Genomic DNA, 27,112 nt, shown 5'->3' on the forward strand with positions numbered 1-27,112 from the left:
AATTTGAAAATTTGAAATTTAGTTACAGTTACTGTTATACATGATGATGACAGTGAGACCTCCCCCCCAGAAACTAGAATAAAATTCTCCTTAAAATTACTGATTCAAAGTATATATTTGCAAAGATGTCTTTAAGAGACAGGGGTATGCTCACTCTGACATTCTTAGAAGTATTAGTCTACGGCCATACCACCCTGAACGCGCCCAATCTCGTCTGATCTCGGAAGCTAAGCAGGGTCGGGCCTGGTTAGTACTTGGATGGGAGAAGTATTAGCTACTAAAAGAAAGGAAGTATCCTTAGGAAAGGAAATTGGTAAGATTAAGGGGTGGGGAGAATAACAGAGACAAACACTGGCATTTTCCAAAGGAAACAGGTCTTTAGAGTAGCCCTGAAAGCATTTTCCTCCCCAAATCAAGGCTATTTCATTGTAGACGAGCTATACCGGGCTACCTAACAGAGGTGTCATTAAACATTGTGCAGCATTTGATTAAGTCGGCTTATTTGGACTCCACCCTCTGCAGAGAACCTTTTTATTATAATTTGTCTTCCCACAGATCTGCTTGAAAGGAAAGAAAATGCTGGTTATGCCACTGCAATTATTTCAGTCCACGTGACAGTAATGCATCTCATTGTAAATAAATAGATTGGCATTCTGATTTTGTATGTGAGGCTTTCAGCCTTGGTTACTGTGAGTCCGCTGCTAAGAAACAGAATTGTTCTGTGTATGTTAACGAAGTCAGTTTTTATGGCCTTCCTGTCTGAGAACCAGACTTGGACCTTGATTTATTCCTAGTGGCCATGGTCCATCTTGCGAGACATCTAGACTATTCACTTTTTACTGTTGGTGCACTGCCTTTCTTTATGAAGAATCTATAAAAATGAAGACTGAGGTACTATTGAAGAAAAAGGTAGTTTGTGATTGTTAGGATTGAAGGAGCTAACGTAAGAAGCTAACGAAGAAGTTCTGGAATTAAAAACATGGTATGAAGTTTGTGTTATTTGAATAACGCAGGTAAAAGGCACTTCAAAACTATAAAGCATTATATAACAATTTGCTGCCATTAATTATGATATATTTTACATACCTAATTTAATCAGATAATCAGATGAGCCACCTCACAATGCATTTCAATGGTGTTTAAATTGACCAGGTAACAACTGAAGAATAGTGACGCTGATAATCATAAGAAGCTAACGTTTGTTGTGCTCCTACTTTGTTGGGCACTGTTTCATCACGTTAAGTGTCATAGTTCATTTAATATTCCAAGAACCAGTCAAGCAGTACTATATTAGCCTCATTTTACACACGGGAGGTCAAGCCCAGAGTGGTTAAGTAACTTGCCCAAGTCACACTCCATAAGTGGTGAATTCAGGGATTGAAGCCAGGCAGTCAGAACTCTTAAGCACTAAGCAAAACTATATATGGCATTTTTTAATAAAATGAAAGAAAACGTTAAAAAATTGGCTGTATGCTTTTTTGAACTCTCTATTTCATAATGTCCTATTCAGAGATATAAAGCTTACTCTTGCCTCAAGTAGTAAACATTTTAGTGAATCTGTCAGATGTATATTCATCTGGGAAAAAGCAAGCAGCATTCCAGAGTGAACAGCAACTAGTCTGTCATACTTACACTATAACATTCATCACCTTAGTACTAATATGTAATAATTTTTTCAAGTCGCATCATTATTTATCATCACTTGAGGGCCAGATTTTGGACTTGACACTATTTATCCCTCCTCCAATTATCTGTCACTCTCTCCAGTAATTTTCAGTTTATGCACATCTCTCAATAACCTCAGAGTCACAAATTTCAAGTGTCTTCCTTGTAATTATTTCACTATACAGGATATTAGTATTTTATTCCTCATTTCTCAGAACTCAAGGTTTTGTGTTAGGTGGTGTTCAAAATAAACTTTAAATTGTGTTCTTAAGGCCTGCTCTGTTCCAGAACCTGCAAATTCAATGAAGATGCCCTTGACATGTCATTTTTAATCCCATTAGTTCCATGAAGGCTAAGGCTAATCTTTCGGGAGAGCAGAGGATTTCGTGTTTAAAGGGGCATTTTCACTCCTGTCACTCTGTTTTTGGAGATTTTTCAAAATAAATTCCTCTCCTAACGTTACAAGTGGTAACTGCTTTTTCAGGGAAACTGCCTCACAAAAGAATGAGTAAATGCACTTTTAATTATTGTGAAGTTTACATCATTGAATGCCTAAATGTATCTAGATTGTTTGTAATATTAAATGATCTAATCCTGTGAATTCAAGAAAGTCCTTTAATGCATTTGTGCTTCGAGGGCAGTATTCCCAAGTATTTCTGTCTACCTATTCAAACACTGCCATGTTGTCAGTGAACATGATTATATGGGATACAAACCTTAGTTTAAGAGTAAAAACATATTATTAAGCAAATGGATGTACTGATGTCTTAAAGGTAAATGGCATCTTAAAGGTAAGCCTGCACTTAATTAAAACAAGTGTTTATTTACAAACCACACTATTAAGTACTGTGGGGAAAAAAAGGAGAAAAAGTAGATTAAGGCTTTTATGCTCAATAGGTTCTAACAACTTCTAACCTAGTCCTCAGTGGAATGAACCCTACATGTAAATTGCTACTTGACTGTAATTAAAAGCAACATGCCAACGTGTGCAAATTTATATACTAAGACTTACTGGTAAAGGGAAACAATTAGAAGTGATCAGAAGGCAGTGATTTATCTGGAAAGACATGATAGAGGAGGTGATTTTGATAACTGAGGACATTTTTGAAAGTAGGTCTTTCCAAACCTGGCTGCAGGTTTGGAAAATTACCAGAGGAAATTTTAAAAATAATACCCATGTCTATGCCCATCCTCCAGAAATTGACTCAATTGGTTTTGTATGGGACCCAAATATTGGCAAATTTAAAATCACCTCAAGAGAATCAAATATAGAGAGAGGACTAAGAACTTTGATTAAATAGTTGGTAGGACCTCATTGTCAGGCCTGTTATGGACCTGAAAAGGGGGGAGTTTATATTAGATGACCTCTCAGGTACCTCCATCCTCTAGGATTTTAGGATACATTTTCAGAATCAGAGGGCAAAGCTGACAGGTTGTGAGTTAAATTGACAGGTGGACAGTCAATTTGTTGGAGCAGAGACGGCTTAGTGGGAAATACTAAAAGTTGATCCTGGAGAGATGTGGTAGGAATCACTGAGTAACATGGTTTAAATGCTAAATTGATGGTTACAGGTTTCAGGTCATAGAATTTTAGCTACAGAATGCCCTTTGAAATGATGCGAAGGCTAATTCTCAATGCAGCTTTCCCTTCTTAGTATTACCAGCAGATCTACAGAATCAGCAAAACCAGGTTATTCAGCCTGTTTGAACATTTTAAAGTAGGACAACTACCATAGGGAAAATAGAGAGGATTCATAAACTTTAGAGTTCAAAGATTTGAAATAATTAAAATAAAAAAGATTATTTTTGTAGCAATATGTACAGAATAATCTGAAAAAGTCACCAAAACTGGAGACAGATGGTAAGCTTTAAATAAAATTGGAGTCTGTAAAGTTACAATTTGATAAAAAAATTTTTGTGTAGGATCATCAGTTTGTATCAGAAAGTTGGAACTCTAGAGACAAATTAGGTAATAGTAAATCATATGTTTACTATGTTAAGTCAGGCAAGAAACATCTAACATGTTTATAGTTACAATAAACCAATTTGTTTAAACAAACAAGATTGAACAAACAAATCAGGTAAAAAGTTCTTCATCTGCTTAAGCTCTTCAAGTAAGCCACATGTCTAATCTAGTAATTTTTTTTCATATTTTCTTTTTCAGACTTTTATAGTATTGAATAAAGGGAAGGCAATTTTCCGATTCAGTGCCACCTCTGCCTTGTATATTTTAACTCCGCTAAATCCTGTTAGGAAAATTGCTATTAAGATTTTGGTACATTCATATCCTTTTCATGTGACTGAATGCTGGTACTTGATTTTATAGAAAATGTCATTCTTTTATACATATTTTTATATTTATATTTTACATATATTGTGTTATATATTATATATAATTTCTTTAATATTAATTGTGACATTGTTATTTAATCTGTTCTCACTAATTTTTCTGCCACTTATTAAAAGATTAGTATAGAATGACTATTATGATCCTAGAAGTAAAAATGAACTATGTTAGTGAATGTGTAAATGAAACATACTGTGTAGAAGGAAAAGCAGCAAATCTACTTCACACTTTTATTATCCTCCAGACCACACATAATTATTGCTAAAGAAACATAGTCTATTGTGGTTAGTATTATTATCCATAGTACCAAATATTCTTACTTTTATGCCTTAATTGGTTCTGTATCTTCAGCACCTGGATCTGTCCATCCTTCCTTTACTAAATATTTATTAAACTGTATATGTGCCTAAATATCTAATATATATTTTTAAATCACTGAACTTAAGACTACTTACAATGATAGTCAAAACCCATCAAACAAGGACAGAATAGGTGTGGATTTCAACAAATTCTCCAATAGATAATGATAAAAGAGAAAGGTATTCAGAGGCTGTGTTTAAGAATGGACATTTTTTATTTTTTTAAAGTTTTTATTTAAATTCCTGTTAGTTTAACATACAGTGTAATATTAGTATCAAGGGTACCATTTAGTGATTCAACTCTTCCATACAATACCCAGTGCTCATCACTAGTGCACTCCTTAATCCCCATCATCTATTTAACCCACTCCCCACTCACCTCCCCTCTGGTAACCATCAGTTTGTTCTCTGTAGATAAGAGTCTGTTTCTTGGTTTGCTTCTTTTTCCTCCTATGATCATTGGTTTTGTTTCTTAAATTCCACATATGAGTGAAATCATATGGTATTTGTTCTTCTCTGATTGACTTGATTCAATTAGCATTATATCCTCTAGCTCCATACATGTCGTTGCAAATAGCAAGATTTCAATCTTTTTTATGGCTGAGTAATATTCACGTGCGTGCGTGCGTGCGTGTGTGTGTGTGTGTGTGTACACCCACCACATCTTTATTCATTCCTCGGTTGATGGACATTTGGGCTTTTTCCATAATTTGACTATTGTAGATAATGCTGTTATAAACACTGGGGTGCATGCATCTCTTTGAATTAGTATTTTTGTATTCTTTGGACAAGTGCCTAGTAGTACAATTGCTGGATTGTAGGGTAGTTCTATTTTTAACTTTTTGAGGATCCTCCATATTGTCTTTCAGAGCAGCTGTATGTTTGCATTCCTACCAACAGTGTAAAAGCGTTCCTCTTTCTCTACATCCTTGCCAACATCATTTGTTTCTTGTGAGATGTTATCATTTTTTTCTTTTTCAATTTTTTATTTAAATTCTAGTTAATTAACATATAGTGTAATACTGGTTTCAGGGGAATTTAGTGATTCATCACTTACACGAAGCTCCAATGCTCAACACAAACGCCCTCCTTAAAACCCATCATCCATCTAGCCCATTCCCCACACACCTCCCCTCCATCAATCCTATAGTTAAGAGTCTCTTATGGTTTTTTTCCCTCTTTCCCCCCCCTCCCCTATGCTCATCTCTTTTGTTTCTTAAGTTCCACATATGAGTGGAATCATATGGTATTTGCCTTTCTCTGACTGACTTATTTCGGTTAGCACAATACACTCTAGTTCCATCCACGTCATTGCAAATGGCAAGATTTTTTTCTTTTTGATGGCTAATATTCCATTGTGTGTGTGTGTGTGTGTATACATACCACATCTTCTTTATCCACTCATCAGCTGATAGACATTTAGGCTTTTTCCATAATTTGGTTATTGTTGAGAATGCTGTTATAAACATCAGGGTGTGTGTGCCCCTTTGAATCAGTATTTTTTTTTTTTAATCCTTTGGGTAAATACCCAGTAGTGCAATTACTGGGTCATAGGGTAGTTAGTTCTATTTGTAACTTTCTGAGGAACCTCCATACTATTTTCCAGAGTGGCTGCACCAGTTTGCATTCTCATCAAGAGTATAAGAGGGTCCCCTTTTCCTACATCCTCATCAACAACTGTTGTTTCCTGTGTTGTTAATTTTAGCCATTCTGACAGGTGGGAGGTGATATCTCATTATAGTTTTGATTTGTATTCCCTTGATGATGAGTGATGCCAAACATCTTTTCATGTGTCTGTTGGCTGCCTGTATGTCTTCTTTGGAAAAAGTCTATTCATATTTTCTGCCCATTTTTTAATTACGTTATTTGCTTTTTGGGTGTTGAGTTTTATAAGCTATTTATATATTTTAAATACTAATTCTTTATCAGATATGTCATTTGCGAATAATCTCCCATTCTGTAGGCTGCCTTTTAGTTTTGTTGACTATTTCCTTTGCTGTGCAGAAGCTTTTTATTTTGATGAAGTCCCAATAGTTTATTTTTGCTTTTGTTTCCCTTGCTTCAGAAGACATATCTAGTAAGAAGTTGCTATGGCTGGTGTCAAGGAGACTACTGCCTGTGTTCTCCTCTAGGTTTTAATGGTTTCCTGTCTCACATTGAGGTATTTAATCAAGAATGGGAATTTTATACAGATAGATTCAAAATAGCCTTATTTAAAAAAAAAAAAACTTACTAAAAGAGAGACAAAAGACTGGTTAACCTAGAGATAGGGAAAATAGGACCAAACTTTTTCATTTGAATTCTTTTCATTCTATGGTTTGATTATTAGCAAGCACTTATATTTTTAAATTAAAGATTTACCCCCCCCCCAATAACCATAATCTTCCTTAGAGTGAGGTCTGAGTGAGATCCTAATAGAAATTAAATACAGCTAATTCTCAGGAAGTTTTCAAAACAGCACTCATCTATTTAAGAACAGTGTGGACTAGATACAGAAGGATATCTGGATGGTCCATTAAGTTCTCCCACAGTCTAAAGTGAAAATAAAAAGTTAGAAAACAATATTAACTTATCAGCAAAAAAATTCTCTCTTCCTTTACTCTTAATAAAAACACTGAAAGAATGAGTCACATCACAATAAGATTATTAAAAGTACCTGATTACAGTATAATTCTCAATGTAATCCTTGAATATACTGGGGTATTCTTTCTCAGGTTTTTATATTGCATTCATTAATGTTTTATCAGTCAGTGGTGATTTTAAATTATATCTGAAGTTGTACTTCAGATATAATAACATACTTTTTACACTTTCATTTTACACTTATATTGTGAACTTACTAAAGAATGGTCATTTCTCCTTGCAGTGCTATTTCATATAACTGATTGGAATGCAAAATTCCCATTGCTTAAAACAGAGATCTCTTTCCATTAAATTCAGTTCTGTGAAGTTTTACATTTCATGTAAAATGAAAAAGAGTAGACCAAGGATGTATGACAGGCTTTGAAGTTTCTTATTACTTTTGCCATTGTTTTAAAACAAGTAAGACATATTTCACAGGTAACTTTGACAATTTTTTTTTGTATTGGGTTGTTTGTAAATGGTCTTGATAATATACTAGCATTTATTCCTTAACTATGATCCACTTTATTCAGCATGCTTATCATGTGCACTATTTTGACCAACTGTGTATTTATGACCTTGAGTAACCCTCCAGACTGGACGAAGAATGTAGAGTAAGTAGGAATGACTTCTTCGAATGAGAAATGCACACTCAAATTACCTAGCATTTGTCTTATGGTTATGGTCTGACTTAAGTTTTACACGTTTCTGGAGTCAGGCTAAAAATTTCTAATAAACAGTTATTTCCATAACATGAAAGAACATAAGGGAAGTTCTTTGGGGGAGCTTCTCTTCTATGAGGTAAGTATTCTTTCCAAAAAATGCATGATAGTATCTGTTTAAGGAAGGTTGTAAAAAGTAAATATACTAGCTGGTAAACTAAACCAATCATTTAGCATAAAAGTTAAAATTCAATAATAGGTATGCATTTTAGATTTTTTTTTAAAAAAATGATCATTTTGGGCACCTGAGTGGCTTAGTGGGTTAAGCACCCAGCTCTTGATTTCAGCCCAAGTCATGATCTCAAGGAGCCTATGCAGAGCCCCACATCAAGCTCTGCACTCAGCAGGAAGTCTGCTTGTGGATTCTCTCTCTCTCAAATAAATAAATATTTAAAAGAAACAACAACAATGCCATTTGAGTAATATGATGAATAAAATTATTTTATTCTGGTATATTACTATTATTGTTATATTCTCATAAAACAGATTTAGGTGTTTAGCATAATTTATTATAGTAGGTATTTTGGTTATATGTTATATCATTATAGTTGGGAAAATACATTTAGGTGTTTAAGTAACTTAGATATTTAGTTATACTTAGATATGTAGTTTATTCAGACACAGCATGTGTGCTAAAACACGATAGATGTGTTCCATAAAAGAAATAAAACATCTCTACAAAATCATAGCTCAAAAAATAATAGGGCTAACAAAACAAACTGAGGGTTGCTGGGGGGAGGGAGGTTGGGAGAAGCGGGTGGGATTATGGACATTGGGGAGGGTATGTGCTTTGGTGAGTGCTGTGAAGTGTGTAAACCTGGCGATTCACAGACCTGTACCCCTGGGCATAAAAATATATGTTTATAAAAAATAAAAATTTTTTTAAAAAAAGAATAAAAAAAATAATAGGGCTTAAGGGGAAAACATGATTAAGAGCAGATCACTCAAAACTTAGGAAACTTTGTAATTAAAACGCTAATCAAAAACCATAACAATCCCAATAAAAATACCGCCAAGTTAAAGCTCTATAGACATTTGTACTTAAAATCACAGCCAGAAACTCCTTTGCAGACTCACAACCAGGTTGTGGCCTTTCTGCCTTAAGATGAAGATCTGGGGACATTTCTATCATGTCATCAAACTAAAATAGTTGATGTATTATTTTAATACAAAGGAAAAGCTCTAGGCACAATATTTCTTGGGCATTAAACTAGCCCCTGCTTCCACTAAAGAAGGCTCTTATATGTCAACTTTCTGCATTAGTACTTAGGTCTCCCTTTAATGCTAAAGATGTTTTATTTAAATGTAAGGATAAAAATGCCACTAATTGATTCAAAACATCAATGTGCTGAGAAAATTTTTGCATTAACTAACATAATTTCTGCATTATAACAGCATTATTTCCTAAGTTTTCTTTCACATGTGAGATTATTCATGACAGAGAAACATATTATTTAGTGAAACAGAAGGTGTTTAGGTTATGTAGATTATTATGTAGATTATTTATGTACTGTATAATACAATGATAACATTTGGTGAAAAAGGTTTTTAGTATGTTCTTTTTATTGTTATATTTTTTAAAAGTAATATCTACTAAGAAATAAGTTATTACAACAAATATTGCCACTTTTATATACTTCTATTGGGGATTTAATGCACTAATCTAAGCCATCATTTGTCAGTTTAACACATTAAAAAAAATTTTTTTAATAGTAGCTTGGAAATGTTCCTTAGAAATAATTTTAGTAGAGAATCCAGTTCTTGTGCTGAGGTAAGCAATTTAACAGAATTCTTTGTTATCATTTATAATTTGTGGATTAACAAATGGACATACCTATATAAAACCAATCTGTATGTACTCTTCCTAGAAGAAATTACTGAAACATTTAAACAGTACCAGTCACATTTATTTGTATAACATTATTAAAAGATAGGTAAAGAGGACATTTGAATATTATTACTTGAATATGCTCATCTCTCTCTTTCCTTTCTTGGGGGAGGCAAAAGGGAGGGGTTAAGGGAAGAGGAGAGAATCTTAAGCAGGCTCCACATCCAACACAGAGCCCAGAGTTTAATCTCATGGTCTCATGAGCAGAAATCAAGAGTTAGGTGATTAATCGACTGAGTCAATCATGTCCTTCAGCAGGTTTCTCTTTTTAAGGTCATTTTTAGAGATAACTATATCCATTATGAAAATGGTCTTGTGCGTACAAAAGGTTTTGACTTCATTTGGTGGGAAAACTTTGTATAATTATCAGGATCATTTATCACTTGACAGCAAAGTAGCAGGAAAACAACCAAAATTAGTAGTTATAGCCTGTAAGCCAAACCAAATAAACAAGAGTGCAAAGAAGAAAGAAACCAGTTATGACATGAAAACAGGTCACTGATAGCATAAACAGTTTGGTACACAGAATAGGCTGAGGACCATATGGTATAGTGAGGGTCATGTTATGAAAGGCAGGCACAGATCTACAGACATCATAATTACAGGGAAAAAAGAACTGGGTGACATGGACAGAATCAACAGTATGATCAGAAGCCTAGTGAGGCAGAGGTAAGAAAGATCAAGGTCCCCTCAATTCTCACTTACTTGCTCTATCTAGTTTGCTAATAGGCACTTCTGAACACCTGTTCTGAACAAAGCTCTGTCTCACATGTTAAGCTCCAGGACACTCTTCCTTGGATAGGTATCAACAAAAACAGGGATAGGGGTACGGACTTTAATATTAGATAACTTAGAATTGCCTAAGCATAGACCATAGGGCATTAACCATTAATATGATAAATAAAACATACATTGAGCTGTCTCTTATGGCTTTTCACAAGATAGCTCTCTACGAAAGGCAATGTCATGGTGATTATGTGTAAGGTGCAAAGGTCCAAACTAAAACACAAGTAAATATAAGCATGGCATTGTAAATTATATCTTTTTCTAAAGAGGTCAGCTACTTCATAATAAGTAAAAATAGCAATTAAATTTATTTCTCAAAAGATCAACTGACTTATTTTAAAAAGGAGGAGGGGTGTTCTTAGGAAAACTTGATGTGAAGATTTCTACATAGATTTTCCTCTTATTTCTTTGTACCCTCATTTGAGAGAAATTTCTGCAGAAAGCAATGCAGAAATAACTCTCCACACTTTATTCACATATAAAATACTAGTAGGTGGGAAATACAATTAATTTTAATAAGAGTAAATCAAATCTTTGTGGCTGGGGTGAAATAATCTGAAGAATAATCTTAAATAGCACTTTTTAAAAGAACACAATGTTGAAAAACAAGTACTCTTTCTCAACTGTTTTTGGAAGAAATAGAGAATATTATCAACACTCGAAGGAGAGAGGGCTAAAAATGCACTATATATCAAACAGTAAATGGAAAAGCTTTTCACCATTTTGGAGGCTGAAATTTGAATGTGAGCATGTTTAAATGATTTGGCTCAATTGTATAGAAATGGTAGCTGATGCAGGTAAGAATCAGAAATTTGCTTTTGCTCTGAGCTTTGGTAATTTGTAAATGCACATATATAAAATACTAATAAATTATAATTTTCCTTGTATAGATATATATAAGAGAAGCAGTTTAAAACTGTATGCCTGACTCTTAAAGATAAAAAGGGGAAGCATATTTTCTAGGTTAGATATGTGAAATATGCCTAAAACTAATTCTAATCATTAATAAATTTGAATGGAGTATTTTATTATAAATAAATAAATCCAAGAAGCTTTTACCTATAGAGCTGTATTGTCTAATGAGGGAGACTCTAGCCACATGTGAAACCTGAAATTTGGTTAGTCTTAGTTGTTGAAATAATATTTTAGCTACGTTGGTTTAAATAAAATGTAATATGAAAATTAAATTCAACTGTTTTTCCTTACTTTTTTGTTTGGTTACTGAAAATTTGAAGACTACATATTTAGCTGGTATTATATCTTAATCAAACAGTGTTGCTCTAGAGGGCCAAGCTTGATGATTATCCATAAAACATATGAAATTATTCTAAAGCCTAAATAGTTAAACAAGACAAGATTCTTTGGGGAAGATAACCCTTTACCCTTTAACCCTTTACTCAGGCTTACAAAATTAATTAAACTAGTCAAGTCTCTGTAAATGGAAATAGGAAATAAGATTTTAGCAAATAAAATAAAACACAAGAGGATACATTTGCCATATTTGAAACCATGTGTATTAGCAGCTCAAATGAAACTGTTAATTTTTATTTGGATGCTCTTCCTAGGTACACATTCACTGGAATCTACACCTTTGAGTCACTTATAAAAATCTTGGCAAGAGGGTTTTGCTTAGAAGATTTTACATTCCTTCGTGATCCATGGAACTGGCTGGATTTCAGTGTCATTGTGATGGCGTGAGTATTTTTGAAAAGTTGTTAAGCTCAAAGGAATGAAAATGGTTGTAGCACAAACCAAGTGGTTGTGACATATTTTAAATGCAGACTTTGTTTATTAGCCAAATTAACTATATACCTCATATATTTTGATAATACACATTACAATACATACAGTAAGGTAAATCTATCCGGTAAAGGAGAAATAAACAATTACTGTCATGCCATATAGTCTTCCATTTCATCAAGATGAAGTATTCATTGAGCATGATACCTCAACTATACTTTGATTTCTTAAAACTTGTTCATATTTCATTGAAATAAGGCAACAAAATTTTATTCCTTAAAAGCAGCTTTCAGCATATGGCACCCTGAGGTCTGTAGCAAGTCCATTTGTTAAACTCAAGGGGCTCTATACACCAAGCCCAAATTTCATTCTTTATTTAGTATAAACTTTGCAAAAACTATCAGTAACTCTGATTTAATTCTACAGGTATGTAACAGAATTTGTAAGCCTAGGCAATGTTTCAGCCCTTCGAACTTTCAGAGTCTTGAGAGCTCTGAAAACTATTTCTGTAATTCCAGGTAAGAAACTGGTATAAGAAGATAGGCTCCTTGTATCTCCAACTTTTCTTGTGTATTATTGTGTTGTGTGTGAACTCCCTATTACAGATACGTGACAGAGTTTGTGGACCTGGGCAATGTCTCAGCACTGAGAACATTCAGAGTTCTCCGAGCACTGAAAACAATTTCAGTCATTCCAGGTGAGAGCTAGGTTAAACACTGGGGCTGACTTTAAATACACTGTAATAATATTTAGGTTGAAATCACACTTAGATCATTAGACTTGTTTGCTATTCTTGTTTGTCAACTTTAAGAATGCCAAATGATGTTTCAAAGCTGTTCAGTTCCTAAAATTTTAGAAATTACACGCTTATTTGTAAAGTCAGCCTTTGAGTTTAACAGAGAATTGCATGAGTTGTCTATAAAAATACGTTTTGTGCACATGTGTGCACTCTCTCTCTCATGCTTTCTCTCTCTTTTTGCATTTATGATGTCAAGTTTTCTCTTCTACGATATGGAAAAAGCTTTGCTACCAGGCCTTTACTAACTTAGTTGGGTTTTACCATTCACTGTAGATCTATTCTGAAAATAGATCTCCTTTTATAAAGGAGAAAAGATTATTCTTGAACAGCATGGCTTAGGATATTTAATACTTTAAAATTCTTTTCTCCTCTGAATTATTGCTACTGGAGGCTGGTGTAAAGAATGGGTTGGAGGGAGATGCCTCAAGACACACAATCTGAAATGAAAAATAACTGCAAGTTCTTTAGATGTTCATGACAACACATTAAACCACACACAAAAAAGCTTCCCGCCTAGATATTTACACTTCCATTTTAAATCTCCAGAAAGCATACTATTCATAAATAAAATCTGCTTTTCATCCATCTCCTAAACCATCTGGCTATCCATAAAGCTTTTGTGTCTAAATAGCCAAGCAACCATTTACAGGAAAAGATAATGTGTGTGACTAAAAAGACATTGCAGATTATGACACTCTTCTTTGGATGACCTACTTTGTCTCTCCTCAGGTTTAAAGACCATTGTAGGGGCCCTAATCCAGTCCGTGAAGAAGCTTTCTGACGTCATGATCTTGACTGTGTTCTGTCTGAGCGTGTTTGCTCTAATTGGTCTGCAGCTGTTCATGGGCAACCTGAGGAATAAATGTTTGCAATGGCCCCCAAGCGATTCTGCTTTTGAAACCAACACCACATCCTACTTTAATGGCACAATGGATTCCAATGGGATATTTGTTAATATAACAATGAGTACATTTAACTGGAAGGATTATATTGAAGATGACAGTAAGAAATATTGCTACATTGTTAACCTTAGTGTTGCTGAATGAATTTTCAACTATAAATAGCTAAGGCTGTGGGCTTGAAACCATCTTTGTTAATATACTTCATTTTGTCATCCACTTTGGAAATAACTGAGATACTCAAACTCTCATTTATTCCTAATGTCAGTAGGACAGATATGAAATGAAATAGTTTATTCTTTATATTAATAGGTCACTTTTATGTTTTGGATGGACAAAAGGACCCTCTACTCTGTGGAAATGGCTCAGATGCAGGGTAAGAAACACAATTTTTTAAAAAAATGTGGAACACTTTGAGAAAAATCAGATGGGAAAAATACAAGGGTATTCTTACATATGTGTAATAGTGATGCTACCTACTTAGGAAGTACCTTCTCTGTGTTAGAGGGCTGCTCTCAGTTCTAAACTTGTGGTCATTAAAATCACCCCTCTGGATGAGGACATTTTCTCCAGAATTCCATAGTTAAGATGTACCTGATTTTTACCCTAAAGTGTGAAGACCCATAGTCTGTCTTTTTTGTAAACCCATTAGAGCTGTTTAATAAATACAGGGAACATTTTGATTGATGTCGGTATGTTCTGATATGATAAGTTTTGCTGTGGCTGGAAAAAATCCAGAATATAACATGATCTTCAGCAGTTGGGAAACTGTTTTTGAGAGAGTTAGGTATTCTTGAAATAGCATGAAAACCCTGTGTGCAAAAAATCCAAGGGACAGATATATGTCAAAGGCACATGTAGGTCTGAATCTGCATGCCTAATAGTTCTTTTTGGTCACATTCTACAGTAAGAGACACTTTAGTATCTTAGTCATCCTGCTGGTCACTCATGATTAACATATTTTCCCAAGAGTATTATAAATTGATTTTAGGTCAGGGTGTAATTTTTTTAGAAGCCAAGGACAGCAATAGTTTTTGACTCTTAAACCACAGAATTTACACAGAAGAATTTTGAGTCATTCTAGAAAATGGGAAACTCATATAGCCATAAAGATCCAGGAGTATTATTGAAAATGTATATCAGTCCTGGAGATGGTGTTTGGGGGCGGGATTGTTTTCCTGATATTTTCCCTAACCTTTGTTAGGAGAATGTAGTGAATAAGAGCAAGAATTCTAGAGTTCATATATATCTGGATTCAAATCCCTAACTCCACCATTTACAAACTCTGACTTCAGAAAAGTGTGTTCTAAGCTCTCTTTATCTGAGTTTATTTATTTCCAAAACGTCGAGAGTAATATTATCTCTTAGGGTTGTTCTGGTGATTAATTACTTATTACACATAAGCACTTGGTTTAGCACTTGGTCCACCATAAGTGTGTATTGCATTTTAGGTATTATTTTTTATTATTAATAGTTAATCTAAAAGCCTGACAAATTTTTGGATAAGGCTGGAAGATGCATACTTTATCATTATTAAACTATAAAAATCACTTCTATTTATTGAGTACTTAGTATGGGTTAGGTGATGTACATGATAAAATTAATAGCCACTCTTATTAAATATCAAATAAAATTCTAAATAAATCTACCCAATTTGAAGAATTCTTACAAGTATACAATAATCAAGACAGAATGGTACTGGGGAAGGAGAAGATAAATAGATCAATGGAAGAGAACAGACACCCCATCCCAAGAAAAGTAGACCTACACAAATGTAATCAACTAATTTTTGACAGACAAAAATTCAATTCAGTGGAGATAGGAAAGTTTTTGAACAAATCATGCTGGAGCAATTGGAAATCCATATGTAAAGAAATGAACCTAGATACAGATCTCACACCTTACACAAGAACTAACTCAAAATCAACCATAGATCTAAATGTAAAATTCAAAACCATAAAACTTCTTTAAGAAAGTATAGAGTAAAATCTACATGACTTAGATTTGGTGATAAGTTTTAAACACCAATAGCCCAATTCAGGAAAGAAAAAACTGGTAGGCTGAACTTAAGTAAAGTTAAAAACTTCTGCTCTGCAGAGACACTCTAAAGAGAATGAAAAAAAAAAAAAAAACAGCCATAGTTAGGAAAAAATGTTTGCAAAACATTTATCTGGAAAAAAAAAAGACTTGTAGCCAAACTATACAAGGCACTCTTAAAACTCAACAACAAAAAACAAATAACTCAATTTAAAAATAGGCAAAAATCTGGACACCCTACAAAAGAATATATACAGATGGTTAATAAGGATATATAAAGATGCCAAACATCATTTGTCATTAGGGAATTGAAAACTAAAACAACAATAAATTACTACTCCACACCTATTAGAATGGCTAAAATCCCAAGAAACTAGTAACCAACTGCTGGTGAGGATGCAGAACAACAAGAATTTTCATTCAATGCTGGTGGGAATGCAAAATAGTGCAACCATTTTGGAAGACAATTTGGCGGTTTCTTACAAAATTAATACAGTTTAACCATATGATCCAGAGATTTGCCTACTAGATATTTAGCCAATTAACTTGAACATGCATGTGAATATTTATAACAGTTGTATTCATAATCACAAGAAACTGGAAACAATCAAGATGTCCCACAATGGGTGAATGGATAACTGTGATGTATTCATCCAATGAAATATTATTCAGTGATAAAAAGAAAATGAGCTACCAAGCCACAAAAAGATATTGATGAACCTTAAATACATATTAATACATGAAAAGAAAAAGAAGACCATCTGAACCTATATTTGTCTAATTCAAATTACATGACATTCTGAAAAAAATAAACAGTAGAAATGTTTTTCAAGGGTTCAAGGTAGGAGGTTGACTGGGTGATGCATGGGGGATTCTTTAGGGTGGAGAAACTTCTGTATGATTCTGTATTGATGAGCATTAAGCATTTGTCAAAACTCATAGAACTTAACAGCACAAAGAGTTAACAATGTATGCAAAAACAACAACAACAACAACACAACATTGTATGGTTGGAATATCCCCAGTTAAATACAGAATGTAACAAAGGGATAAAAATTATTTATAATGTATAAGATAACCTTACTGAAGGAGTATGAGAATAAGTGTTGATCTAAACAACTTTGGAAATGAGTGGAGTCTATAAGGCAAAGGCAAAAAACAAAGAAACAAACAAACACAACTGTACTCTAGTTGATAACATTTTATTCCCATGCTAGTATGGATTAACAATCCTGAATTGTTACAATTAAGCATATAGATAGTAGATGATAGAAGCCAGTCACTTTTGGACTAAGAAGTTACAGATAAGCAAAGGTGGGAATCTAGAATGGTATCATGGTAATGAAATAGGGTTGGAGAGAGTATGACTTCCTGTTTAGCTTAATAGAGGCACAAATGTTTACATATACATACACATATTCATATACATATATACACAAACTTGTTATTAGAAACCGGATCTAGGTGCTATGTTTATTGCTAAGGCAGTGTCATTGCTTCTAGGTCCTCAATTGACAAAGCAAGGAGATATATGTGTATACACATACACACACACACTTGTCCTGGGTTCTAATACTGTTCTCCAATAAAAGAACAAGACTTGTTGGAGAAATCACTAATTCTAGAGCAGGAAATATAAAAGATGAGCCTAAAGCATCTTGTAGTGCCAGAGAGTAAGAAAGTGTTAAAAAAACAAACAAAAACAAAACACACAGAACCATGGGGTTACATCAAAGAGATACTGGAGTCAATGGCCAAATGGCCAATGGCCATTTGGAGTCAATGGCCAATGGCCAAAACTGGGACAATTTAAGCAATAAAATAAATAAAACAATTAAACTGGAATTCAAAGTATGAAATGAATATCTTAAGGACCTACTCATATAAAGAAATGATTGAATAAGTAAATAGATAAACAAATAAATGAGAGATAATAGACAAATCCGCCATGCAAAAGAATTCCAAGAAATTTGTGTACATACTCTACTCTTAAGAAGGTGGCTCATAACTCCCCGTTCCTAATATGCGGGCTGCACATAGTGACTTTATTTCAAAGAATCCACTATGGGGGAAAAAAAAAAGAAAGAGTAAATGTATAGTGGGAAAACCTGACAAACATTACAATCAAGTGATGAAAGTTCGTATACAGTGATAAGTCATATTCATCCTATGTACCCTTGATATGGTGTGACTCTAATGGTATTTTACCTCCCCACAAATCCATTCCCAATCTAATTATGAGAAAAATGTCAGACAAATCCCAATTGCAAGACATTCTTCAAAATACCTGAAAATATTCCTCAAAACTATCAAGATAATAAAAAACAAGGAAAGTCTGAAAAACTATAAGGAGAAGCCTAAAGTGACATGGTGACTAAATGTAATGTAGTATCCTGAATGGGATCTTGAAACATAATAGGATATTAAGGAAAAACTGAGGAAATCTGAATGAAGTACGGGCTTTGGTTAATAATAATGTATCAGTATTGACTGAAATGTACCATACTAATATATTAACAAGAGAGGAAACTGGGCATGGAAGCAGGGCATTTATTCTGGGCCCTCTGTGATTTTTCTGTAAATCTCAAATTACCCTAAAATATAAGCTTTATTTTATAAAATTCTACAGAAGTGCCTACTGAAATAGCTCATTAAGTGGTTCCCTATCCTTTGTTTCCTGGCCTTTCTTTTTTAATTATTGATTCTTGCAATTTTGTAAAGAGCAGAACACTGATGATCTCAGAGGCAAAAGTATGTGTTGCTACCTTTTTGCCATTCTAAATGTCTGCAAATCTTATTCCTTGCATCCCAGTTTACTATTGGTTTTCCTAATAAATTTCATCTAATAACAGTATCACTGTAACCAATTACCTAAAGTGCTCTGGAAATGAAGGCGAGAAAATCCATCATAGACAGCAACCCTGGGTTTTGACAATTCCTATAAATCAACATCGACTGAAATAGCTGTAATTGCCAACCTGCCACTAGCACCATTTCTCTCTCTTATAGCCAGTGTCCAGAAGGATACATCTGTGTGAAAGCTGGTCGAAACCCCAACTATGGATACACAAGCTTTGATACCTTTAGTTGGGCTTTCTTGTCCCTATTTCGACTCATGACTCAAGACTACTGGGAGAACCTTTACCAACTGGTAAGTGTCTTGTCCATTAGGGCTGCTACAACAATATACCACAGCCTGGATAGCTTATAAATAACAGAAGTGCATTGCTTACAGTTCTGGAGACTGGGAAGTTTAAGATCAAGATGCCAGCCTGGCTTCATTCTGGCAAAAGCCCCTTTTTAGTTCATAGGCTGTCATCTTGCTATGTCATCACCTGTGTAGAAAGGGCTAATCCAATTCATGACAGCTTTACCTTCACCATCTAATCACCTCCCAAAGGCCCCACCTTCTATCATGCTAGGCATTAGATTTTCAACTTAGCAATTTGGGGGAAACACAAGCATTCAGACCACAGCAGTAAGGTTCAAATTAACACATGTGAGATTTAATTTTATGAACATATATGAACCTACCGATATCAATATTGTTAATAGGAGAGTCCAGTACAAAGCATGTATGCCTAAAATCCCTACTGATCATTCAGTCAGTACATGGTACAATAAAAACTTTTTATATGAAGGACATTCTGCTAGGAAGAATGGATGATACAAGATTGTTCAAGGCTTTGAGTTCATATTCTAGTTGTAGTTATAAAAAGAGCATGTGAAAATATTTTAAAAATCGATTATATAAAAAATTTCAAGTTAAACCCATGGTTAATTGGAGCTAGAAAAGGGAGAAAGAAAGATGTTATCTCTAGATGATGTAGAGAATAGGCTGCCATGGAAAGAGAACTCCATGGAAAGGAATTAAAGATAATTATTTGTTATAATTAATAATTAAAGGTAATTATTTATTAATAGTGCCCCCCATTATGGACTCTATGATTTTAGTGAGGTTTTACATATATATATCCAACATATACTCATTTGAAAAGTGTGTGTTTGTATCAAATGACACTATAGTCAAGCCTCAGATAATTTAAATATTATTTGTGTGTATGCGTGTGTGCACATGTGCACTTACATGTGTTCACTTTAATACCAAACAAATCTTGGCCAAAATACATTGGATGATAAAAAGTATTCATCTCCTCACTATCTAATTATGGAAATCAAATCTTTATTTGGGGACATTATAGAAAATACTCATGAAATTATCCTTTGTTTCCCTAGACATTACGTGCTGCTGGAAAAACATACATGATATTTTTTGTCCTGGTGATTTTCTTGGGATCTTTCTATTTGGTGAATTTGATCCTGGCTGTGGTGGCCATGGCCTATGAAGAACAGAATCAGGCCACCTTGGAAGAAGCAGAACAGAAAGAAGCTGAATTTCAGCAAATGCTGGAACAACTTAAAAAGCAACAGGAAGAAGCTCAGGTACTGAGTGATAATAAGCAAAGTTTTATTACTATTGTTATTACTACTGTAAGTTTTAAGAATATTGTTGCAGCATAGAGGTCAAACTGGAACCAGCTTTTCATTTGGTATACAAGCACTGGCATTAGAAATAAGAGAAAGCTATTCAAACTTAAAATTGTTTCTGAAGTTGAAATCAAAGGAATTTTTGACATTATATATAAAGAAGTTACTTTGGGGTAGAAAACACATTCAGGATAAGGCAGACTATGAAAGTGTATCATGAAACCTGAAGGGAGAATCTGAGATTCAGTTTAATGTGAAAAGATACATAACTGACATTTCCACCTACTCATGTTTCACCCCTAATTATAACATTTAAGGTTTTATTCTGAATTTAATTTATCTCAAATATTAACAAGAAAACTTTATGTATACCTACTCTTAACCACTCTTTGGGTTTTCTGCAGCATAAAAGGTATTTGCTACAGCCCCTATCAGGATATCAGGAAAGCATCTGCATTAAATGACAACTTTAAATTCTCTATATTGATAGGTTATTTGAACTCAGGGCATGGTGAATGGGTCATCCATGTCTTGAGGGAAGAGACAGAATAGTATCTACTTAAAAGGAAAATAAATAAATAAATAGATGAAAGTCATGGGAAGACAATAAAATATGATTCATGGTAGTAAGAGTTTCTCTACATTTTTACCAGTACTTGGTTATGGTTAGTCTTATTAGCCATTCTACTAAGTACCTCATCATTTTATTCTGCATTTTCTTAATGACTAATGATGTTGAGCATATTTTCACGTTCTTATTTTCTATCTGTGTAGCTTCTACTGTGAAGTGGTTGTTTAAATCTTTTGCCCATTTGTTTTTTAAACTGGGCTTTTTGTTTTCTTGAGTTTCAAGCAGTCTTTATATATCCTGGGAATAAGTCCTTTAGTCCTTAATGATATATATGCTTTGCAGATATTTTCTCCTAATTCTTAATTTGTCTTTTCATTCTAATACAATTTTTAGATAAAAATTAAATCTGGATGAAGTATACTTTACCAACTTTTTTTTGTTTGTTTGTTTGGTTATGCTTTTGGTGTTGTGTCTAAGATATTTTTGCCAAATCTACATCATCAAGATTTCCTATTCTTCTTCCTAGGAGCTTTATATTTTCATGTTTTATACTTAGGTCAACGACCTATCTTATGTTAATTTTTTGTGTAAGTTGTAATTTATATGTTGAGATTTTTTTCGTTTGCCTATGGATATTTAATTATTATAGCACCATTTGTTTTTCTTGCTGTAGTTTTTCTCTTTTTTAAATTTAAATTCAATTAGTTAACATATAATGTCTTATTGGTTTCTGAGGTACAGGTCAGTGATTCATCAGCCTTATATAATACCCAGTGCTCATTACATCACATGCCCTACTTAAAGTCCATCACCCAATTACCCCAACCCCCCACCCCCCTCCCCTCCAGCAACCTTCAGTCTGTTTCCTATGATTAAGAGTTTCTGGGTGCCTGGGTGGCTCAGTGGGTTAAGCCACTGCCTTCGGCTCAGGTCATGATCTCAGGGTCCTGGGATCGGGTTCCGCATCCGGCTCTCTGCTCAGCAGGGAGCCTGCTTCCTTATCTCTCTGCCTGCCTCTCTGCCTACTTGTGATCTTTCTCTGTCAAATAAATAAATAAATAAATAAATAAATAAATAAATAAATAAATAAAATCTTTTAAAAAAAGAGTTTCTTAGGGTTTGTCTCCCTCTCTGATTTAATCTTGTTTTATTTTTTCCTCTCTTCCCCTATGATCCTAAATTCCACTTATCAGTGAGATCATATAATTGTTTTTCTCTGATTAACATTTTCACTAGCATAATACCCTCTAGTTCCACCCACTTGGAAATGGCAAGATTTCTTTCTTTCTTTCTTTCTTTCTTTCTTTCTTTTTTTTTTTTTTATGACTAAGTAGTATTGCATTATATATACATACCACATTTTCTTTATCCATTCATCTGTCTATGGACATCTGGGCTCTTTCCAGAGTTTGGTTATTGTGCATATTGCTGCTATAAACATTGGGGAGCAGGTGCCCCTTCAGATCACTGCATTTGTATCTTTGGGGTAAATACCTAGTAGTACAATTGCTGGGTTGTAGGGTAGTTCTATTTCCAACTTTTTGAGGAACCTCCATACTGTTCTCCAGAGTGGCTGCACCAGCTTGCATTCTCACCAAAAGTGTAAGAGGGTTCCCCTTTCTCTGCATCCTAACCAACATCTGTAATTTCCTAACTTGTAAATTTTAGCCATTCTGACTAGGGTGGCACCATTTGTTGAACAAAATATTCTTTCTCCATTAAATTGCCTCTGAACCTTGTCAAAAAAGTTGTCCAGATGTGAATGAGACTATTTCTAGATTCTATTCTGTTCAATTGATTTGTTTCTCTTTAGAGGAATACACATTCTCTTTATTACTGTAGCTGTTTAATAAATCTTGAAATCGATATTATAGCTCTTCATTTTTTTTTTTTCCAAAGCTGTTTTAACTATTCTAAGTCCTTTGCAGCTTCATGGGACTTCTGGAATCACCTTGTCAATATCAGTTCCATTAGTTTCCATTGCTATGTCTTCAAGTTTACCATATTTCCTTCTGTAGTGTCTGCTATACCAATAATCCCATAAAGTGCATTTTTCATCTCAGTTTTTGTAATTTTCATTTCTAAAACCTTGACCTGTATCTCTTTTATATTCCCCATGTCTCTAATATTTTGAACATACAGAATATAGTAACTATTTAAAGTCCTTAAAGCCCTTTTCTTCTAATTCTAATATCTGTTTCAGATCTTGATTAGTTTTAAATTTTTTCTTCATTACTGGTCATATGTTCTTGATCTATCTTTCTTTCCTTCTCCTTCTCCTTCTTCTTTTTTCATTCCTGACAATTTTCAGTTGAATTCCAGACAGTATTAATTTTACCTTTTTGGAGTGCTAGATATGTTTGTCTTCCTATAAAGATTCTTGATCCTTATTTGGGGACATTAGTTACATTACTTAAAAACAGCTTGATCCTTTTCCATCTTGAAACCTCTGAAGATTTGTTAGGTAGGACTCGTAGAGCATCTAGTCTAAGGCTCACTGTTCCCTACCACTAAGTGAAGAAGCTTTTGAACACTCTAGCCAGTGCCCCATTAATGATGTGTCTTCAAAACAAGTGTTACATACATTTTGTCCATTTTAGTGGTTGTTTCAGGACGGAGAGAAAATCTATCTTAGCCAGAAGCAGTAGTCCAAATAACTTTTGAACATAGTGACTTTTTGATAGTGATTTTTTTTCAGATGGACAGGTCATTTAAAGCATTATTTGAATTACAGTAGATTTATAGATTCAATGGGTAGAGTTAAAATTTAAGTTTTTAATAATTCTGAGTTACTCTTAAGATGCACAACATATAGTATTAAGTCCTTTTTTTCTGAGGCATTTTTTGGTGAGACAGGGATTTGACAATGAATTGTTTAGCTGGTTACCCAGCCCAACCATATTCTTAGTATTTGTTAAACATACTGGCTTTGCTATTTTCATCTTTGATGAAGCATCTTTGATGAATTGATGCTTCATTTCATCTTACCACTGGGTACAGAGTAGTATCATGGCTATAGTTTAGTGATTTTAAAGGAAAGCTTTAAATATGTTTGGTGATACTTAAAAACCTCATAAAATATACCTCATGCTTGGCAGAAAGTTCTACTATATTTCAAGTACTTAAAAGTTTATTTCAGATCACTATATATATAACTATATCACTATAAATAAAACACAATTGTAAGATAATGAAGTACATTAGCTATTTACAGGACTAATTATTTATTTCAAAGTTTTAAATAAATATGGGAAATAATATTTGTTGTATATAAATGTATTTTAAAGCATTGGATTATTCTACTTTCAATTATAAAAAGAAACAGAAATGTGCTTAAAAAATACTATAGTACAGGAGTAGGAATACATTCTGAAATTCAGCCACTTTAGGGTAAAATATAGCATCAATTAAAAGAGTAGAAGATTTTAAATTTAGAAGTAAAAGTGCACAATGTCTATTAGAAGTTTAAAGAATCTAATTATCTATATCCTAATTAGGTCAACTAAAAAATGTGCATTCTTTTCACTTAAAAGTCAATTATTGGATTCCATGATTTGGCTCAGCTTTAGCTTCCTATGTACAAAAATTTACGCTGATCCTAGGGTGACTGATCCCAGTGTTTTAATTTGGACTGAGACGACACAATACGAATCCAATTTTACCTCCTTACTGAGAACACAGGTAACAATGCCCAGTAAGTAACCAATATTGAAACAGAGGAAGGTGTTGGAAGCAGACAGAGGAGGAGATGTAGTCTACCCATGAGATCACTGGTGCTCCACCATAACTTACATCTTATTAACCACCTGTCACTCTTCAAAGGTACCATCTAGCCAATGACTTCATGAAGCCTAGCATCACTTCCATTTTCATTTAGTATCTGTTGAAGGGCCTCCTAAAGCTAGTCATTGTTTAGACATGAAAAAGTAACAGTAAGCTCATTGAACTCACAAGTCAAGTGTAACTTTAAAGGATGACTGAAGACAAAACCCAACAACAACAAAAAAAATGTTTTATGTTGAATCATCATAACTGTGTTTTGCATTTAATTTGTGATCTTTAATTTGTTAATGGGGCCTAACACAACATATCTCATAGAAGTTTATATAGGTCTGATAGGAAGAATTTTATAGTAAGCTTTGGGACAAAGTTAGAAATATTGGCATTTAAGATAGCCAATATAATTAGAAGTAAAACTGAAACAGGTATTATAGTTAATGTCTTGTAATTTTGAACAGGTTTGTTAAACTGGATTTATGTTTAAAGTGAAGTATAATTAGAAGCAGTCATGTGGATTTATTTCTTAAGGACACACACATACAGTGAGTTATAGAGCTTATGTTGAATCACACAGAAATGTTATAAGGAGAATTAAATGTTACTCCTTGAGTAAATATTAAGCATATATTTGTTATTTGTTACAAGAGGAATTCATCAAGAGGCATCTGGGTGGCTCAGTTAGTTAAGGGTCTGCCTTCAGCTTAGGTCATAGTCCCAGGGTTCTGAGATCAAGCCCCGCATTAAGCTCCCTGCTCAGTGGGGAGTCTGCTTCTCCCTCTCCCTCTGCTGCTCCCCCTGCTTGTGCTTTCCCTCTGTCACATAAATAATTAAAAAAAAAAAAAAGAGCAATTCATCAAGCCAGTGAATGCAATACTCTTAGTCTAAGTAAGCAGAACATTGGTCTTGTCACAGAGATGGGTAGAAACAGGTACAGACATAAGAGGTGACAGGAAACATCTGCCTTTGAGCGAATTGGCAAATCACTGGCAGTGGAACAAGTGACAGATTGAGTTGATATGTGACACAGAAAATGTGTTGTGTCGGGAGGTTACCATTGTTGCCTTAGAAATAATTTAGTTCTGAGTTATTTGAACTGTTATCCAAAATAGGTAGGGAAATCATGTCTTATGCAAAACAAATTCCGGAAGTGATTTAAATGAACAAGAGTTTCAGGATTACAGCAAAGGAATATTACCACCACTTCCTTTGTTTCTAACTACAAACAAGTCAATAAATGATTAACACTATGCATTGCACTATGTTACTGTGTATACAAAGTGGAAAAAAGAATTAAGAACTTTATTTGGATAAAAATAAATATATGTATATTCATTCCTTCAATAAGTGCTATATATTATGTATTTTTATGTATTAAGTACTAAGCAACTACATTGAACTTGCTACAAATAAGTGCCTCATTTATTCACTTTATTTTATATATACTTACATTAGCCTCATTTGACAAAAGGCCTTTAATATTTATCTTCCATTACTGACATTAAAAATAATATTAACGATCAAGATAAAAAAATCTGGTTACATGACTGTATGTAATTCCATAAATACCCAAATTCTGAATTACTGTTCCATTTAATTGCTAGGCATAGTCCTATACTGAGTCTTAAATTGAATATAGTATTTAATATGAACAAATATCTGTTTTATGTTTTATGTACATTTTACATTGCTTAGCCCAACACACATATTTATTACTTATGTAGTACTGTGGTTCCCATCTCTGAGATCACAATAATCTTTGAGAATTTGTATTTATAGTACCTTTAGTCTAAACCTCTTTTTTTTTCTTTATAATTGTAGTTGAGATGAGATTCAGAAATGGAAGCTACTGTGGAGGGTTTGCTTCTCCTCAGGAAGACAAAAAACAAAAAGCATGTGTTGTCAAGCTCATTATATATAGTTTTATCTTCTTTCCTAAAATATTTCTGTTATACAGACCATTCTGACACAGAGTCTTTTGTGAAACCTTGAAAATTCAAGTCTGTACAGGTCTTCCTCTTCCCCAACACCACCCCAGTGTTTGAGACAATTGACAGCATAATGCCTTTTTCATTTTTATTCACCAAACATTCACTGGACACTTTTTATGTCTGGTGACATACTAGACAATGTGTATAAACCCATTTGACAAAATTCCTACCTAGCATATATCTAGTGGAGAAAATAAAACAAAGTGGGTAGATAAATTAGAGCTGTCTGTATTTAATAATGACATATGTAAAGAGTTGAAACAGTATTCTCATAATTAATTTCCACTTCCATGATTATATTTAAAAACAGGAATATGCTTAATGAGAACTCAGCTTTGATAGGAACTATATCACTGTTTCATATCCTCTAGTCATGGTTAGATCACTTCCAGTCTAAAAATACTATTCATTACAAAACAAT

General features: G+C 33.8%; 1 protein-coding gene across 5 annotated transcripts in view; it reads left to right on the plus strand.

Annotated features, from left to right (window-relative positions):
* Positions 1-27,112, plus strand: part of LOC309844391 (sodium channel protein type 3 subunit alpha) — a 109,366-nt gene that overhangs the window by 30,679 nt on the left and 51,575 nt on the right. For 4 of the 5 annotated variants that reach the window (XM_082691198.1, XM_082691200.1, XM_082691201.1 and 1 more), the window contains exons 4-11: positions 3,830-3,947; positions 7,517-7,607; positions 11,955-12,083; positions 12,735-12,826; positions 13,658-13,930; positions 14,140-14,203; positions 18,874-19,015; positions 20,101-20,307. In XM_082691198.1, the coding sequence (XP_082547324.1) occupies positions 3,830-3,947; positions 7,517-7,607; positions 11,955-12,083; positions 12,735-12,826; positions 13,658-13,930; positions 14,140-14,203; positions 18,874-19,015; positions 20,101-20,307 (1,116 nt within the window). Of the gene's footprint in view, positions 1-3,829; positions 3,948-7,516; positions 7,608-11,954; positions 12,084-12,555; positions 12,648-12,734; positions 12,827-13,657; positions 13,931-14,139; positions 14,204-18,873; positions 19,016-20,100; positions 20,308-27,112 lie in introns of all 5 variants that reach the window. The other variant, XM_082691199.1, reaches the window with a different exon arrangement.

The sequence above is a fragment of the Mustela nivalis genome (assembly GCF_964662115.1).
Source record: "Mustela nivalis genome assembly, chromosome: 11".
NCBI classification, from domain to species: Eukaryota; Metazoa; Chordata; class Mammalia; order Carnivora; family Mustelidae; genus Mustela; species Mustela nivalis.